Source organism: Budorcas taxicolor, chromosome 3 (genome assembly GCF_023091745.1).
Source record: "Budorcas taxicolor isolate Tak-1 chromosome 3, Takin1.1, whole genome shotgun sequence".
Classification (NCBI taxonomy): Eukaryota; Metazoa; Chordata; class Mammalia; order Artiodactyla; family Bovidae; genus Budorcas; species Budorcas taxicolor.
Genome location: NC_068912.1, coordinates 93087569 through 93101893, shown reverse-complemented (window position 1 = coordinate 93101893; position 14325 = coordinate 93087569). Strand labels below are relative to the sequence as shown.

The following is a 14325-nucleotide window of genomic DNA, read 5'->3' as shown; positions in this document are numbered from 1 at the left end:
TCCCCACTCATTAAAGCATCACAGTACTTTCAGATTTAATAAAAGGAATTTAATCTCTCTCTAGAAACAGTGCACCGAGTTTACAAATGTCCACATTTGGTTTTTAGTTCACCAAGATGATGTCAGTACAACTAGTGAGATGCAGCATGTCACCCCTTGCCTCTGGAAGAGAAACCAGGTTGCAAAGGGGACTGAGTATAGAAGCTAAGGGAACTCAGAAGGACAAGACAAAAAGCAGAATTGGTTAGTGCGACCCACCATTCTAACATGCCTGTTACATCAAATATGATCATTTAGGGGTGTTCAGGGAAGACAAACAAGGAAAATTCATTTGGATACAATGGGATGGAGTCTGCAAACCAGTACTTCACCTCACATCAACAACAGCTTGTATAGAACAAAATGCTATTTAAAACACAAGGTTTGTACAGATATTTTCTCTTATAATTTTTGTAAAAAAGTATCAAAACCTTCATGTCTTTAAATATATATATATATATACACACATATACAGGTGGCTTTTTAAAAATTACTTTTCATAGCACAAAGTATTTGCAAATGCGAGGATTTCTGCTGATTCTCAACTATGCACACGGTGCATAGCCTGAATGAACAAAGCTTCCCGATTTCTTATGTTAACTGAAAATATGAAGCTGTTAATTCCTCCATCTCAAAGTTGTCCACATCCTGAAAATCCTCAATACCCTAAAAATAGTGGGGAAATTCCAATACTCTTTGTGCATTGCCAGGAAAAGAAATGATTTACTCTGAAGCACTGAACTGATAACTCGGTTCTGTTTTGTGAAATGATGAGTGAGTAGCAGGATTGAGGGAGAGGAGTAGAGAGGCTCTCATTCCTGTGCTCTTTCCCCATTCCTTCCAGTACCTGACTGGAGGTCCCCTCTGCGGACACCACGTCTTCCAAAATTTCCAGTTTTCTTTTTCACAGTTGAGAAAGTCCCAGAGGCTCTTGACAACATGGAATGCTTCTGTGAAAATCCCACTGCCCTCATATCAGTCTTCATTGACCATGTCAAGAAACTCTGACACAAATACATGAAAAGCAGTGACTATTTCCCTTTGGCCACAGGAAAGCTTGAGGGTAAAGACTGTCATGTCTGCAAAGTGCTTGCAACACATCCTGATCAATTTTCCGTGATGTACTTGGTGCCTTACACACAATAAATGACCAAGAAAATTTGATTAATTGAATCAGAAATTAAATAGAAGTATTCTATAAAGTGCTTACATTGAACCTACCTTTCCATCCAGCCTCATTTCTTGCTACGTCTCCCTTGAGCCTTTTGCTCATTACAAATTACATCCAGTTCCTTAAAATCCTCCTGCTGTTTCATGCTTCTGTGTCTCAGCTCAGTGTGTCCTCTGCCTGAAGCAGCCTGGACACCCCTACTTCATTTCTGAGACTTAGCTTCGGTCTACTTTTCCCACAATGCCTTTCTTGACCCCATTCTTTATCTCCTCAGGTAGAAATGACCTCTCTCTCCTTTGTAATCTAATAGTACTAAGAAAAAAACAACAACAAGAAAAAACTACTCCTTTTTTTTTGTTTGTTTCCACATATGTCTTCCTCTAATTGCTACTGTGAGTTCCATCAGGACAGAAAGCATTTGATTGACTTGTACATCTGCAGTACCTGGCACTTTGTTGGTACCTAGCAAATGGTTTCAGTGGATGAATATACATATTGCAATCACACAGACAGCTGGAGGGATGGTTCATACTTATTGCTATAAATTTAAATCCAATCTCATTCTGAGGTTACAGTTTACCTCAATCTGTTTTATAATCATGCTCTCAAAAGTAAATAAATAAAATTTTAGTTTTCTCTGTTTCTGGAAGACCATTTCTGTCAGGGCCTTCAAAATTCCACCAGAAAGATAGGCCCTAAGATAGGTAGCAGGTTTGATACAGTGTTCTGGCAGCCCAAAGTAGTCTCCTGCAAAAGGAAAGGGAGGAAAAGAGCTTGGAATAGTTTCTTTTATATATATATATCTATCTCTGATAAATTGTCTAACCTTTGGGCCTTATCTCTAAACGCCCTTCCAGCTCTACTGTCCAGTGACTCTGTGATCCATTATTGGCTGTAGATATATGATGACACAGGAGCAAAAGGCAACAGAAGTGCAACTACACCTCAAAATGCCTCCAAGAATAGGGAACGATGGCCCTGACTCCTCAGACTTCATCTTATTTACTGCCATCCAACACATCAGTATTCCACGATTTAGTTTTTTTTTTTTTTTTTTTTTTTTGGTAGGTTGCGCCCATAACAGCCTCTTCCAAACCACAGCTGTAGCATAGTCAGGAAACATGGGCAGAGGAGCCTGGCGGGCTATAGTCCACGGGGCTGCAAAGAGTCAGACATGACTGAGCACATAGGTTCTTATGTCACAGGAAACGTGGATGTCTCCCAGAGAGTTGTGTTTCATCGTCATTTTGAGATTTCAGGCTGAACCATCCTGACCCCACTCATTACTCTTTCTTCAAAGGCCAGGATCTGACTGAAAGTTTAGAAACTATGCATTAGTCACTATTATCATTTCCCCGGAAATTCTGTTTCTTTGGAGGCAGGTTACAGGGAAAGTTGCTTGTTTTGTGTAAATTTCTGTATTTTTACTTTCGTCATTTTTCTTCAGTCAAAAATAATTTTACTTTCCATTTCTGAAAGAATACTAGTAAGTCATTAAGCTCCACAGGAGTTGTCCCTCTGTTCTTAAAATTCTGTTTGGTGTTGGTCATTCTATGTCAATTGCGTATACCCTCTTGATGAGTGTTTTAGGACTATCCACACATGTATATCATAAAGAAACAGCTTGTTTATGCAAAGCTTAGTGCCCAGGTTCCAGGACACAGTTAGGAGACCAAGACCATGAATGATGTGGACAAAGGTCCTAGGAAGAGGGTGACAGAACTCCAAATCCAGAGGGCGTCGAGCTGGTGAGACATCCAAGCTTCACTGAGCTGGAAGCAGCTCGCGTGGAGGGGAGGAATTTGCTTAAAAGCATCAAGCTCCAGGTGTGTTCAGGTTAGATACATGCCCTCTGCTATACCACACATTTCCATGTCACATCTTGTCCCTGGTTGTCCAGTGGGTGTGAAGTGGCAGAACATCTGAGTTAATAAAAGACCACACCTTGGATAAGAGTCGACAGGGACTGAATTCCTTCTGGGACTGTAAGATTATCTTTTCAATGGTAGACCCCCATGAAAAGAAAAGTGCACTTCTCCCCGCATCCCCCAAGACCCAGGAAAAGCAAAGTAAGTGTCCACAATGAAAAAAAAATCTATACTTATACCCAGAGTTTTCCTTTTATTTACAAAGCAGTAAACCAAATTCCTGTGTGAACATATATATCCAGTGTACTATAATATTGTGTATGCCATTTCCTCCTCAAATAGGACTTTAGGTTTGGCCACTTTTTCTGATTTAAGCCAAATAGCAGTTCATCTATGTAGACACATGATGGTAACAAACCTATGTATCACCTTAAACTGTTTTCCCACCCTAAGGATGTGGCAGAGAGTAAGGGGAAGGGTGAAATAGAGATTAACAAAACCTATTCCTCCGTCCTTATCCTCACCCATAGGATACTCAGAGGTAAGGGCCTGAGCCAGTCCCTAAAGTAAACTTGGGTGGTTCTAAAAACATCTCCACTAGCTCTTTCTAAGTAAGGATGGCACCCTCAGTATGCTTCAGAGAAAACAATGAATTCAATCCAAGTGTCCTGAAGGAAAATGAAATTACTTGAAATGCTGGACTTTAAAACAAGGAGTAGCCGAGGTTCAGGAATGTTCTCATCTGAGCTTGCGAGAACTTTGTGTATTGTGTGAAGTCTGTACACTGGCTTTAGCCACAGAAGAGAAAGCCCAGGTGAGAGCTACGGCAGCCCCTCATGAGCCAAGGGGCTCTCTTCTGACTGACTGGAGTCCCAGGAACAGCCAGAGGCAGAGAAGACCGACCTCTTCCACTGCACGTTTGCACAAATCATGATATCTCTTTCCTGAGCCAAATTTACAAAGGCTTCTCTGGAAACTACAGATACCCCTCTCTTGTGGATTGTTTTAAAACATACTTATCTTTACGTAAGTTAACAACAGCCACAGGTGCGCCTCTTCTCTACAGATTTTTCTCTCTCACTCACATACACGCAGAAACATAAACGCACACAGAGACCACATAGTGGGCCAGTCACACCGAAAATAAATACTCTCATGTCTCTAAATTACTTACAGATCTAATCTTGGTTTTGAAATATGTTAATAAATAACCTAAATGGGAGAGGGAGTTGACGTGTCTTCTTTTTTTTTTCTTTTTACTTTTGTTGATGGATAGCCACAAAGTATTATCATTCTATTTACAAAAAACAAAACATAACTCTGAAACCTAAAAAAGACCCTCCAAACCAAAAGCCCTCTGTACATATAATTTTTAAATGATGAGTAAGCTACTGTACCATCGGCCCCATTTGGTTATGTACATCCTGTTAGTCACTCAGCAGTAGCTAATCCATGAATTCTTCATGGGTAGTGCAACCAGTTAAAAAGTGTATAAAACATTATACATATAAAAATTCTCACATCCTTTGGATGTCTGCAGTTCATCATTAACTTTGTGGTTACCTTTCTGCAACATAAATTAAAAAAAATTACACACACACTCATACACACACACATACACACAGACTTAAGTACAGAAACCCTTCCATCCAGGCATACACCATCCAGAGTGTAGTGCATGGGACTGAATTCCATGAGGCACGAAGGGAGTGGTCCCATCCTCAGGGCAGTCCATCATCTTCAAGGCTTAATGCCACTCGCTGGGGGAGACAGAGCAAAGAAGTCATCATCAGATCCACTGGAGCTATTTCTTGGATCACAACATAACAGAAATTCTATTACTTTATAGGCAGTAGCTCACATACTCTTCTAACTACCTCAGAAGACAGGTTTGTCATATTTATTTTACAGATGAGGAAACTGAGACGCAATGAGCTTAAACAGCATTTGTCCTGGGTCACACAGCAAGTGGGTGAACTCAGTTTGAACCCAGATCTGTATGGCTCCAGAGCTGTAGTTTATTTCATCATTCTGTGTTGTCTCTGTAAAGAAGGGGGCTACAGAGATCTAAACTCTCTCCATCCTCCCTGATAGGATTTTAGGTTTGCTGAACTTCAGTGGGTTAGCTTTGCAAATGTTTAATCCCAGGCCTCTAGACAGGAAGGTAATCAGCTGCACCCCTCCAACTAACTGTATAGAATTGGAAGGCAATGGAGGTCAATTATGTTAACCCCTCTTTCCCTTACCCCTACTTTCTAGTCACTAGATACTCGACTTCCCGCTGCCTCAAATGGGTGACCCTAGATGCTGAGACCACTAACCCCTGAGCCAGTCTATTCCACCGTAGACAGTAGATTTACATTCTTTCCTATATTGACATGAGATCTGTTTCTTTATTTCTTCTGATGTTCCCTGATTCTCTCCCTCAGACTCAGAGAGTTCTACACAGACAACCCTTGAACTTTTCAGTTTGAATTCCCTTCCCTTTCTTCTGAGCGTCTTCTTCTCCAGGCACATCTAGCTCCCCCTACGTGGTCCTGATGTTATCCTGTGCCCCACTCTTCCATTTCCCCAGTACCCTCCTTTGGATAGGCCCCATTGTTTTAAGATCTTTCTCATAGCTTTATGAATTTGGGCTAGCCACTTTATCTCTCTGAGCCTCGGTTTCATCACCTTTTAAATGGGAATAGTAGTAGGACCTATCAAATGAGATCATGTATGTAGAGTGTTTAATATAGCATCTAACACATATGGGATCCAGAGTATTCCACATCAACCTAATCAGCATAAGATAGAACCAGACTAGCATTTTCCATTTCTGGACATTATACAAATCCACTGCCTTTCAAATCATCTTTGGGTTATTTGTGATTTTGCATGAATGTCATGGCTTTGCTCCACTAAACTTCTTCTAGTCTGTTACCCTCCTCCTCAAGACAGATCTCCAGGCCAAAGGCAGGTCCCAGCAGCGATAGTGGAGCTACCCAAGAAGGGGCCAGGGGAGAGAACAGGTTCTTGAGAACACTGATTTCCACAGCTTCCAGGCTAGATACTCTGAGATATAGCGAAAAGAGCATAGACTTTTGTGTACATACAGACAAGAGTTTGAATTCTGGTTCTGCCACTTCCTAGTTGTGATCCTAGGTAAGTTATTCAATTTCTCTGAGTCTCAGTTTCCTCATCTGAAAAATGGGGCTAATAATGTCAAGTATGTAAGTTACTGTAAAGACTAAACAAGAAAATTTATGTAAAACACTGGGTAGTGTCTGAAACAGTAGATTCTTACTAAATGTCAACTTCCTCACTGTCCTACTCTATTTCTCTGCAGCTGGCAGGAGCTTATTCTTCAGGCCTTAGTTTCATCAGGAATAGCTCCTCCTGAGTGACTGTCCTTCTCTGGAAACAGTGACACGTCACATGTACAGGAAGCTTTATAACTCACAAAGCATTCTCACATGAGCTATCTCACTTGAACTTGGGCCGTAAAGGGAATGGGGGTTATCATTCCCATTTTACAAATAAAAGTGAGCACACAGAAAGGACCGAGGTCACAGGGCTGTGGAACAGTGAAACCGGGAGTCATCTCCTTACTCCAAGCTCAACATTCCTTCCACTGTGCCCTCTCTGATCTTTAAAAACTGTTTGCTTGGACTGGCCGAGGTTAAGGACCCTCAAGGCCTTCTGCTAACCCTCCTCACTTGTCAAACTTATCTCCCACGTCTCCCCTTCACAGCTTTAGCAGCCATTCTGTCCGTCCTGCCCCATACTCAGCCATTTCTTCCACATGCCATTTCCTTAGTCTGCAACTTGCCCATCTTTCCTGTTTGCCCCAGCACCCAGCTCACAGTTTGCAGCCTTCCAGAACCAGAAAGCCTTCAAGGATTGGCTGCACCTGTCTGGTTCATGCCCTCGCTCATCAGCCCCTCAGACTCGGAGTGACACTGCCCTACCTTGCACTTGACGACAGGCAGCTCGGAAAGAGGGTTCTTCGGGAGTTGGTGCGGCTGTGACCTTGGTTCCCCCGGCAAGACAAAAAGCTCCTTGAGGGCAGGGGCTGGGTCTTCCAGTTCTCTGGTCTCCCCAAGACAGGGCTCTGCCCACAGTGGGTGATCAAAGCTGCTGATTGCCTGACAGGGGGATGGACTGGATGACCTATGAGGTCACACTCAGCCCCGACTCGGCTATACAACCACGACATCTGCTTCGGCCACTGTGTGGTCCTCGCTCCCCCAACAAGCCATGCCCTGTTGTGCCTCTCGGCCTCTGCATGTGCTTCTTTCTGAAATGTCATTTTCCCCCTTCTCTACATGGAAAACTACTATTAATCTTTCAAGGACATAGTTCATCTGTCATCTCCTCTGTGACACATTCCTGCCTGATTTCTCAAATAGCATTAACAGCTCCTTTGTGGATATTTCCATAGCATTAGTTCAACAAATATTTACTGGGAGCCAGCTCTGCTGTGCTAGGTACCAGGGAAATATTAATCAGACAATCCTGCCCTCAAGGAGCTCACAGTCTAGTGGGGAGACCAACGAGTATAAAGGCAAGTAGACTGCAGTGTGACATGTGTTGTGATGGAGAGAGGCAGTGGGAGAAAAAGAAACCAGGGAAAGCTTCTTAGAGGAGGAGGCCCCTGGGCTGCCACCATGGCACTTAGCACACAGCTGTTCAAGAACAAGTGACTCTCTAACTCCCCCACCAGCTCCCCGGAAGCAAGTACATCCCTTCTTAACTTTTGGACACTTGGCATGTAATGTGGTACTTGGCACATAACTGGTGTACAGTGCTTACTGAAATGAATGTGTTTGAACTGAACAACCACAGTTACCTTTCTAGGCCACAGGTTCTGAAAACTTGCTCAGCACAAAGACAGGCCTCTTTACTCCAGGAAGAGCTTCTAGATATAAGGTGGTTCTGATACCCTTCTACCCCAACCACCTGCCCCAGCATTTCTGTGTCCCCAGGGCCTAGAACAATGCCTGGCACGTGGTTGGTTCTTGATAAATGTCTAAAGGAGGGAGGGAGGGAGGGAGTGGGGAAGGGAGGAAAGGAAGGAAGGAAGGCATCCTTCCTGCAAGGAATACTTACTGCTGGGTAGACATGGCCAATCTGAGCAGTCCTCCCTATGTGCAGCTCATCCTCCTCCTCTTCTTCAGTTGTTTTCCTGTACACTGGATTGTCGAAATTCATGCTTTTGGTATTCTTCCGCTTCCAGTTTCTCCAGATCAGGTAGCCACTCATGCACAGCAGGGCTATGACCACTGGAGGAGGAGACACATCACACTGGGTATATCTGGCAGGCTCCAGCCCGCTGCCCGGACGTCAGTGCGTTTCATGTCACCACTCCTACCTGACTGCCCCTTGTTCCTCAGGCTCTGTTTCTGCATATTCTTTTTCTGCTGTTGGGAAGCCCTTCTCTTAGCTCTTCGTTCAGTAACTGCTCACCCTTCAAGACCCAGCTCAAATGCTCTCAGCCTCCCATGGTGCAGTCAGTTTTTCCCTCACGTGTGTTTCTAGACCACAGTGTTGTACTTTCTGTGCATCCTCAGCTAGACTGAGCTCCTTGAGGGCAGCGACTGTGTCTTCTTTCTCTCTCTATGCCCAGTGCCCAGCATTGAGTAGGCGCTCAGTCACATGCTGAGTAACTGAGTGAGTTTCTTCACCCCGTTCTTGCTGCTTCCCTAGATTTCTCTAAGAAAACCATTCTCTCCCAAAATTGGAGGGGGGAGGGTAGGGAGGGGTGGGGTGCTTTTTCCCAAAGCTGGGTCTCTGCAAGAAGAGGAGCATCTCTAGAAGGGGACACAGCAGGGAAACACAGGCTCTGAGGTAAAATAAATGGTATACTAACGAGTGAAGGAGGAAATTCTCAAATAGAGCTGGGCAAAAACAAGGCAAGCAGATTCATAAGATATAGTAAGCGCTCACCCTGAGTGAGCACTCAAGTGAGGCTGGATGACAGCCATCCAGGGTGCTAGAGAGGGATTTCCACTTTGGTAAGGTTATTATAATCAATAATAATGATACCCATAAAGGAACAGGGCAAGGATGCCTGCTATCGCTGCTAGTATTTGTTATCCCGGTAAGACCAGACAAAGAATTGAAAGGCACACACGGGAAACAGAGAAAGCAAACTATCATAAACAGATACTGAGGGTCTGGAAAATCTTAGAAAAGCAGATGAAAAACTAAAAGAAATAATTTTAGTTCCTCAAGAATCAACATAAAAAACTGGGGCTTCCCTGCTGGTTCAGTGGTTAGGATTCTTTGCTTCCACTGCAGGGGCCATGGGTTCAATCCCAAGTTGGGGAAGTTCTAAATGCCACACACTGTGGCCAAAAAAAAACAACATAAAAAATCAATAGCTTTCTTATTAATCAGCAATAATCAATTAGAAAATGGATATAATAAGAACACATTCATAACAGCCCAACAAAAAACTATAAAATACTTGGGATAACCCAATAGGAAGGTGTAACCCCTATGTGATCTATACAATTCTACTGAAGCCCATAAAAGAAGGTTCAAATAAATAGGGAGATGTGTCATGCTCCTCGATGGGAAGGTTCAATGCTGTAAAAATGTAAATTCTCCCCATGTCAATCTACATACCCAAAGTGTAAGATTTCATCATATTTTTTATAGAATTAACAAGATGATTCTAAAGTTTACCTAGAAGAGAAATGGAATAAAAATAGCTAAGAAAATGTTGTGAGAATAATAATGCCCTATTAGATATTAAAACATATCACAAATGTGCTTCTAGTAGCTAGGAACGGTATATAGAAATTGGTGGAGGAGAATGAATAGCCTAGAAGCAGATGAAGGTATGTACACGCATACAGTTCATAATAAAGATGACAATTCAAGTCATAAGGGAAGGATGGACTATTCAATAATGGTCTTGAGAAAACCAGACAGGCATGAGAAAAAAAAACAGTCAAATCTGTACCTCATGCTGCACTCTAAATTCTGAATAAATTAATAATCAAACACTAAAAATGCTTAAAATATTGACAGTAGAAAAATATATAGGGGATATTTTAATAATTTAGAATGAGGCAGACCTACCTAAGCAGTACACAAAACCCATGAGACTAGTGGTATGATATGATACTTAAAAATTTTAATTTATGCATGGCAAAAGAGACCATCGACAAATTTTAAAAATCAAGTCATGGTATGGGAGAAATGATTTATAACATATATTACAAAGGTTTAACATTTATTATATATCAATATTTCTATAAGTAAGAACAAGACAGAATCAATAGAAAAATAAGACCATGAATAGCCAATTCATACCTGTGAAAAGAAGAGAGGCAAAAAGCAAAGGAAAAAAGGAAAGATATAAGCATCTGAATGCAGAGTTCCAAAGAATAGCAAGGAGAGATAAGAAAGGCTTCCTCAGCGATCAATGCAAAGAAATAGAGGAAAACAACAGAATAGGAAAGACTAGAGATCTCTTCAAGAAAATTAGAGATACCAAGGGAACATTTTATGCAAAGATGGGCTCGATAAAGGACAGAAATGGTATGGACCTAACAGAAGCAGAAGATATTAAGAAGAGGTGGCAAGGATACATAGAAGAACTGTACAAAAAAGATCTTCATGACCAAGATAATCACGATGGTGTGATCACACACCTAGAGCCAGACATCCGGGAATGTGAAGTCAAGTGGGCCTTAGAAAGCATCACTACGAACAAAGCTAGTGGAGGTGATGGAATTCCAGTTGAGCTGTTTCAAATCCTGAAAGATAATGCTGTGAAAGTGCTGCACTCAATATGCCAGCACATTTGGAAAACTCAGCAGTGGCCACAGGACTGGAAAAGGTCAGTTTTCATTCCAATCCCAAAGAAAGGCAATGCCAAAGAATGCTCAAACTACTGCACAATCGCACTCATCTCACACGCTAGTAAAGTGATGCTCAAAATTCTCCAAGCCAGGCTTCAGCAACACGTGAACCATGAATTTCCAGATGTTCAAGCTGGTTTTAGAAAAGGCAGAGGAACCAGAGATCAAATTGCCAACATCCGCTGGATCATGGTAAAAGCAAAAGAGTTCCAGAAAAACATCTATTTCTGCTTTATTGACTATGCCAAAGCCTTTGTGTGGATCACAATAAAATGTGGAAAATTCTGAAAGAGATGGGAATACCAGACCACCTGACCTGCCTGTTGAGAAATCTATGTGCAGAACTGGACATGGAACAACAGACTGGTTCCAAATAGGAAAAGGAGTACGTCAAGGCTGTATATTGGCACCCTGCTTATTTAACTTCTATGCAGAGTACATCACAAGAAATGCTGGGCTGGAAGAAGCACAAGCCGGAATCAAGATTGCCGGGAGAAGTATCAGTAACCTCAGATATGCAGATGACACCACCCTTACGGCAGACAGTGAAGAGGAACTAAAAAGCCTCTTGATGAAAGTGAAAGTGGAGAGTGAAAAAGTTGGCTTAAAGCTCAATATTCAGAAAACTAAGATCGTGGCATCTGGTCCCATCACATCATGGGAAACAGTGGAAACAGCATCAGACTTTATTTTGGGGGGCTCCCAAATCACTGCAGATGGTGATTGCAGCCATGAAATTAAAAGACGCTTACTCCTTGGAAGGAAAATTATGACCAACCTAGATAGCATATTCAAAAGCAGAGACATTACTTTGCCAACAAAGGTCTGTCTAGTCAAGGCTATGGTTTTTCCACTAGTCATGTATGGATGTGAGGGTTGGACTGTGAAGAAAGCTGAACGCCGAAGAATTGATGCTTTTGAACTGTGGTATTGGAGAAGACTCTTGAGAGTCCCTTGGACTGCAAGGAGATCCAACCAGTCCATTCTGAAGGAGATCAGCCCTGGGATTTCTTTGGAAGGAATGATGCTAAAGCTGAAACTCCAGTACTTTGGCCACCTCATGCGAAGAGTTGACTCATTGGAAAAGACTCTGATGCTGGGAGGGATTGGGAGCAGGAGGAGAAGGGGACGACCGAGGATGAGATGGCTGGATGGCATCACGGACTTGATGGACGTGAGTTTGGGTGAACTCCGGGAGTTGGTGATGGACAGGGAGGCCTGGCGTGCTGCAATTCATGGGGTTGCAAAGAGTCGGACACGACTAAGTGACTGAACTTAACTGAACTGAACTGAAAGGATGAAACGTAAATGGCCAATACGTTTATGAAAATATGCTCTACCTCACAGGGAAGTATCAGGGAAAGAATATTCCTCTTTCACCCCTCAGATTAGCAGAAATTGAAAATAATGATTGTACTAGGGAAGGTTACCTCTGGGAAACAGCACATGTATGTTCTTCTATAGACCAGAGGATGGCAGGAAAGGGGTTGATTTCTTTTTCACTACATAATGCTGAGTATTTTCCACTCACTCCACTCAGCATGACCCTGGGTCTCACCATCACCTTTACTGATGAACCTTTCAAGGCCAATTTACATGCCACCTTCTCTAGAATTGCCTACTCCCTACTCCCTCTCCTCCACAGAGCGCCATGCCTCTATCATGGCACCTTATAATATGCACTAACTCCTCTCCTGTCTCACCTTTTTAATGATTAAGTCTGATTAAAGACTAAAGGCTCTTAAGAGTCGTTAATCTTTTCCTTCTCTGAATCCTTGGTACCTCGCACAGTCCCTTGCGTGTTGTTGAAGTTTTTAAAACATTCACTCGCTAACTCACCACGATATTGGGGATTGCCAGGATTAAAGGGCAAAGTCCTTATCCTTGAGATACTCATAGGCAAGTAGGGGAGATAAACCTACAAATGGACAATCACAACGCAAGGATCCGACCAAGAGAAAAGATTGGCATGAGAGACAGGATGTGCAGCATACTAAATGAACATCAGGGTAAGAGAGAATGAATCATCCCGCAGGGCTCTCTGCGAGGTTTACACAAATGCTGCCTCCTGGCCATGCTCCACATCCACCCCCCTCCCGCCCTCCCATGCCATGTCCCATGGCTTTGCTTGTGCTGTCTTCACTTGCTTGGGTTGTGCTTGGCCCTTCATTTGGCTGATTTGGCTCAAATATCATTTCCACTAAGAACTCTCCCCTACCCACGTTCCTTCTCTCCCAGTTTCAGGATAAGCACCCCCTCAACACATCTACTGAACTGCCTATGGCTTCATTGTAGGACTTACGATTTCAGAATCAAATTATCTGTGTTATGTGTCTCTCCAACAAGTCTATAAACTTTTGGAGGACAAGAACCATGTCATACTTATTTTTAACCACCTTCCCTCCCCTTATCACAGAATCTGGTACATCATAGCTGCTTGATGTGAAAGGGAAAGTCGCTCAGTCATGTCCGACTCTTTGTGACCCCATGGACTATACAGTCCTTGGAATTCTCCAGGCCAGAATACTGGAGTGGACAGCTGTTCCCTTCTCCAGGGGATCTTCCCAACCCAGGAATCAAACTGGGGTCTCCTGCATTGCAGCTGGATTCTTTACCAGCTGAGCTACCAGGGAAGCCCTAGCTGCTTGATAGGCCTTTCCATGTGGCTCAGTGGTAAAGAATCCACCTGCCAGTACAGGAGACATGGGTTCAATCGCTGGGTTGAGAAGATCCCCTAGGGAAGGAAATGACAAACTATGCCAGTATTCTTGCCTGGAAAAATCCCATGAACACAGCTGTTCGATAATGTTTGTTGAAAACCAAACAGAAAGAAAGAAAGATAGCATGATCTACTAAAGAAATGGCAAGTAGCTCTACTAATAGTTTTCAATCTATCACTTTTGTCCTACTCATTAATTCAACAAATTTGTTATTTCCTCCCATGTGCCAGCTACCGCTAGGAGCTGGGGAGAGTGGGAGCAAGAGCGACACCAGGCCTGTCCTCATGGAGCCTACCGTTTGGCTTCACATGGCTGGCATGTAGAGTGTCAGTGAGGGGTAATGGAGGAAATATCTGGATAGTTGTTTGGGGCTAGGTCCTAAAGGGCCTTGGGTGCCAAGCTAAGGAACCAGACTGCACCAGGACCGGGAGGTGAGCAGAAAGGCTTCCAGGGCAGAAAAGTCAGTGAGAGGTCAGTGTGCTGAGTGCTCTGTTCTTCTAACGATTTTCCCCCAAACTCTGGGCAGGGTTTCTCTTTTCTCCCCAGGGATTTGGGGCCACACTCACCCATGGGCACGATGATCCCAATGACAGCAGCTGTGACTGTGGAGCCCATCTTTCCACCTTCATTCCCATCTGCAAAACACAGACATTTGCAGGATGATGCTCTAT

The 14325-nt window shown here is 43.1% G+C and overlaps 1 protein-coding gene across 1 annotated transcript in view; it reads right to left on the bottom strand.

Moving 5' to 3' along the window:
* Nucleotides 1-3349: 3349 nt before the first annotated feature.
* LRP8 (LDL receptor related protein 8) overlaps nt 3350-14325 on the bottom strand; it is a 78102-nt gene continuing 67126 nt past the window's right edge. The window contains exons 17-20 of the mRNA XM_052636960.1: nt 14221-14289; nt 8170-8342; nt 7029-7205; nt 3350-4838 (exon numbers count right to left, since the gene is read on the bottom strand). Coding sequence (XP_052492920.1) covers nt 4800-4838; nt 7029-7205; nt 8170-8342; nt 14221-14289 — 458 coding nt within the window. The 3' untranslated portion in view covers nt 3350-4799. The remainder of the gene's footprint in view (nt 4839-7028; nt 7206-8169; nt 8343-14220; nt 14290-14325) is intronic.